The following is a 5,393-nucleotide window of genomic DNA, read 5'->3' on the forward strand; positions in this document are numbered from 1 at the left end:
TAAAGCAATACTTCTCTGAGACTCTAAGGATCTCTTCCTTCAACACAGTCATTATTCCCACATTGCTAAAGAGAACATGATGGAAGTGCTTAGAGTGATAAATATACTGTATTTGTTTCCATAATGGAAGAATATCTGGAAAATAGTGTTCAATTCTCATATCCATGTTTTAGGAGAGACATTCACAAACTAGAACGAACACAGAGGAGGCCAGTCAGAACAGAATGGTATTCAAAGTCATGTCATCTAAAGTCCAACAGAAGGAGCTGGAGATGTTTAGCCAGATGAAGATAACGCTTAGGAAAGATAGGATCTCTTTCTTCAAATATCTGAAGGACTGTGATATCTACTGAGCCCCAGAAGGGTGAACTACAATAGAGTGGCAGGAGTTGAAAAAAGGAAGATTTTAGTTCAAGATAAGATAAAATATCCTAATAATCAAAACGCTCCCACTCTAAAATAGTAAGTTCACTATCCCTTGAGGTGTTCAAATAGAGAGGGGCTCTAGTTGGGGATTTTGCAAAAGTTATTCCTACTCCATGTAGTAACGGGTAGCTAGATGGTTCAGTGGATAGAGTGCCAGGCCTAGAGTCAAGAAGATTCTTCTTCTTGGGTTCAAATCTGGCCTCAGTCATTTCCTAGTTGTTTGACCCTGGGAAAGTCACTTTACCTTATTTACCTCAGTTTCCTCACCTCACATAAAATGAGCTGGAAGAGGAAATGGCAAACTACTCTGGTACCTTTGCCAAGAAAACCACAAATGGGGTCACCAAGAGTTGGACACAACTGAAAAATGACTGAACAACAAAAATTATTTATGAATTAATTTCCTTTAAACAACCCTGGGCAGTGGGTCATATGATTACATAATATTAACCCCTTTTTATAGTAACTTACCCAGGGTAACATGGCCACTGTATGTCAGGGGCAAGACTTGAGTTCAAGTTTTCCTGGCTCTGAAGGTGTGGTATACCATGATAATGCTGGCTCAGCAATATATGTCTTTAAAAGTAGTAAACTTCTAGTAACCAGAGATGTTCAAGAACAGACTCAGGATATCACAAAGGGAAATCTTTGTTGGTCAGGAGGTTGAACCCCACGATCTGTGAGGTGCCTTCTAGCTCTGAGAACCAACAGTTCTCAGAGAAACACAGGGGTTTGCAGTGATACCTCAGGAAAAGCAAGGCTAAAGCTCACATTGGATCCATATTAATTGTGAGAAATGTATAGTTCTGGTTGCAGAGTCCAGTAAAGCAGGGAGTTGGGAAGAAGCTTTGCTGGGCAGTGACAGAGAGTGGACTGCCCAATCGGCTATTAGAGAAATATAGATCCAGACTAACCCTCTCTCACACACACTCTCACCCAACTCATACAACCTTACTCAACCCCAATCTCTTCAACTTCCTGACTAATAGGCCAAGAGAGAAATATAGGTTCAGAGAGAGGAGAACCAGAGTGAGAGTTACCTTTTCCTCTGGCTCAGCTTCTATGAACTCAGAGAAAAATTTGGCCATTTCCCAGCTTCCCTTCCCTTCCCTCACACAGCCTTGCCCAGTCTCACCCTGTATCCAACCTTTACCTCTTTCAACCAGCCTCTGAATGTCTCATCCTTTCTCATTCATTCACGGATTCTTACCCCACACCCACACTTTCTTGCCCAACATCACCTAATCCCATTGTTCCCCACCTCTTCTTCCTCTGCTTTTCTTCCCTTTGCTTCCCTTTCCTAACTTCACTCTGTGTCATCCAATCTTGCCCTGCTTCATCCAACCTTATGGCACCTTCACCAGCCAATCAAGACTTTATTCTCCCTCATCCTGTCTCACTTCCCTCCAAACTCATGCCATCTTCACACCCTTCTAGCCTTCATTCTTATTCATTCAACCCATCCATCCATCCTTGCATGACTTCATCCAGCGTCACTCAACTTCACTCCACCTTACCCAACTTCACCCAATCTCCCTCTTCTTCACCTCACTAGATTCCCCCTCATCGCCCACCTTCATATTCCATTTTACTAACATTCTTCCAGAATATTCTCCCTCATGACTTGTTCCCACCCTCACAAACCTCCATCTGCCTTACCTAGGCTTATCCTACTTCCCTCAAATTCATGCCACCTTTACCTTTCTTCCTTCTTTACTATTCTTCTTCTAACCTTCCTTCTCCTAGCATATCCTCACCCAACTTCATCCCACTTTACCCAGTCTCACCAAACTTAACTACTCCTTATCACATCCAACACTTCCTCATCACTCCTCACTCAACTTCATCTGACATCCCCCTTTATCCAGTACCCAGTCTTATCATCCCTCTCTCAATCTCATGTCTCCTCACACAACTTAACCCAACATCATTTTCCTCCCTTTTCCAAGAAAACCCAGCCTAGATGATGGGATAGCAAAATGGATGATAGCCAACTCAGGGCAGGGAGGGCTACTGTCTCCATTTCTATCTTTTGGTCCAATGAAAACATCCTATAGCCCATTCTTCATATTCCCTTAGCCTCCCCCTCAGAATCTATTGAACATACATATTTCTGGCCTCCTTGCTGAGGAACCTGGTCATGTTTGGTAAGTGGAAGTTGCACAGTCTGTGACCCTTAACTATTTAAGAGTTATTCAATTATGGATCAGACTAAAGAAAAATGGATCTGGTAAATTGTCACAGGACTGTAGGTGTCTTTGCTGTGCCTAGAGTTGGGGAATCTGAGTTCTAAAACTATTACCCCCAAATATCCACTTTTCTAACCCAAGTCCCTGTATCCAGCCCAAGTTTCCATAACTAAACCCTACTTCTCCAGAGCAACTAGCATGGGAAGTCCAAGAGAGAGCTCAAGGAGAAGAGACAATTTTTCTGTTGACAAGTTTTTTCAGAGCCCCCTTCAGATCTTTGTTGCGCAGGCTATAGATGAAGGGGTTCAGCATGGGAGTGACCACTGTGTACATCACAGCAGAAGCTTTATCCTTCACGGTTGTATGGATAGAGGAGGGGCTGAGGTAGACTCCAATGGTGGTCCCATAAAGGAGTGCCACTACAGAGAGGTGGGAGCTGCAGGTGGAGAAGGCTTTCTTCCTGCCCCCTGCAGAAGGGACCTTTAGAATAGCCACAACAATTCGGGCATAGGAGGCAAGAATACAGAGGAAGGGTGTGACAATCACCATCCCACCCACAATGAGCACCAAGATCTTATTGACTGTAGTGTCAGAACAGGACAACCGGAGCAGTGGTGTGAGGTCACAGAAGAAGTGAGGAAGCTCAGTGCTGGCACAGAAGTTCAAGCGGGACATAAGGAGGGTGTGTGCCAGGGAAATCACAACAGAGAAAGCCCAGGGCAAACCTACCATCAAACCACAGAGATGTGGGCTCATGATCGTCGTGTAGTGCAGTGGATGACAGATGGCCACAAACCGGTCATAGGCCATCACAGTGATCAAGATACTGTCTACAATTCCAAAAAAGTGGAAAAAGTACATCTGCGTCAGGCAGCAAACATAGGAGATGGACTTACTCTTGGACTGAATGTTTGCCAACATCTTTGGGACGGTATTAGTGGCCAGACAGAGGTCAACAAAGGAGAGGTTGGAAACAAAGAAGTACATAGGAGTGTGGAGGTGGGAATCAGAGCCAATGGCCAGGATGATCAGCAGGTTCCCAGTCAGAATGATGAGGTACATACACAGAAATATTGCAAAGAGGAGAGGCTGCTGTTCAGGCTTGTCTGAAAGTCCCAGGAGGAAGAATTCTTGAGCATTTGTTTTATTCCCTAGTTCCATGTATCTGGGGGAAGAAAGTGGATTAGGACTCCATCACTAGAAGCCTTCAAGCAGCAAGAGGATGACCACCATCAAGAGGACTGTAGCACCAGGTATGATACACACAAATGGGGTATAACTGGAAATTTTGTCTCTATGAATGTAGCCTCTGTTCCCATGAGCATTTTAGCTGATCTTTCATATAGTGGACTTATATTTAGGTTTGGGTTCTCTAAAAACCCCAGACCTTTTTCACATGAACTATGTCTAGCTATACATCCCCCTTGCTGTACTTTGCAATTAATGCTTTGAACTCAAATGCAATACTGTGAGATTGTAAAATCCCTATGAAATTGTATCTTATCACAATCAGCCCTGTTTTCAGATAACCTCTGAGGTCCCTTCCACCTTTAAGAACTCACAACTAAGACCAATGGGAAGAAATTATAGAGTACTGAATACTGTATTCTGGACATGATTTAATAGTGGTCCCACTATTTAGACAAAGGCTTCTTAAACTTTTTCCACTCATGATCCCCTTTTGCCTTAGAAATTTTTATACAACCCTGGATATATGGATATATTAAATAGGTATACATAACCTTTTACTGTTGCCAATTTTCTTGCAACCCCTACATTCAGTTACATGACCCTGTATGAGGCTGTGACCCACAGTTTAAGAAGCTTTGGTTAGACACTAGCTTGCATTATACTAACTGTCTCAGCCACCATATCACACTATTAATTCATATTTTAGTCCACTCAGATTCTTTTTCAGAATTCCTCTTTAGCCAAACTGCTATCATCTGGTTCTTGGGAAGTCCATTTTTTTAACGTAGGCTTTACATTTATGCCTATTAAATTTCTTCTGGTTGATTTGTCCCAGTGTTCTAGCCTGTCAAGATCTTTTAGAATCCCAACTGTATCATCCATTATGTTAGCTTGCTTTAATCAGCAAATTTTATAAGCATGTCCTATTATCCTTGTACATCCCTATTATAAAAGTGTTAAACAGCACAGGGACAAGCCCAAATTCCTAGGACACTCCACTGGAGGTCTCTTTACAAGTTAACATTGAGTCATTAATGGGTAACTTGGGATACAACTACTCCTTTGGTTTCAAATCCTCCTGGTTGTAATATAATTTGGCCCACATTTTTCTCTAAGATAAACAAGAGAGACTTTATCAAATGCTGTACCTGTGATAAAATAATGGAATTTGGCAGACACCTAGGGGTCCCACCTGAATGATCTAGTACTGTTTGGGAAACCTAGGCTAGGTACCTACTTGGAATGATGGGATATGGACCACACCTGGCCTGCCCTCAGTGACATATGCTGCTAATGTCAACAGGGGAACCACTCTCCGACATCCAGCTTGAAGGATCTCCCTTTTTGGGGAGGGAGAGTAAAAGTGGAAGAGGGAACACTCGCTGAGGGGAGCTCATCTTTTGCTGTCAGTGAGCTTCCGGGAGGAGACTGCTGAGAGGTGGCACAGCTGTTTCCTATTGAAACTACAGACCCCCAGGTGGTGAGTTAATAAAAATGAGTCTGGTTCTTTGAATTAGCTGAGCTGGAGGCAAGTTTGGGGATTGTATTAGACTTTGCTAGAGCCAGGGAGCTTATCAATTTTCCTCT

General features: G+C 43.0%; 1 protein-coding gene across 1 annotated transcript; it reads right to left on the reverse strand.

Annotated features, from left to right (window-relative positions):
- Positions 1 to 2,834: 2,834 nt before the first annotated feature.
- On the reverse strand, positions 2,835 to 5,128 carry LOC122735151 (olfactory receptor 24-like). The gene is made up of 2 exons (XM_043976490.1): positions 5,119 to 5,128; positions 2,835 to 3,766 (listed from the first exon to the last, which is right to left on the reverse strand). The coding sequence occupies exons 1-2, from the start codon at positions 5,126 to 5,128 to the stop codon at positions 2,835 to 2,837; spliced, it is 942 nt and encodes a 313-aa protein (XP_043832425.1).
- Positions 5,129 to 5,393: the final 265 nt, after the last annotated feature.

This window comes from Dromiciops gliroides, chromosome 1 (assembly GCF_019393635.1).
Source record: "Dromiciops gliroides isolate mDroGli1 chromosome 1, mDroGli1.pri, whole genome shotgun sequence".
Lineage (NCBI taxonomy): Eukaryota > Metazoa > Chordata > Mammalia > Microbiotheria > Microbiotheriidae > Dromiciops > Dromiciops gliroides.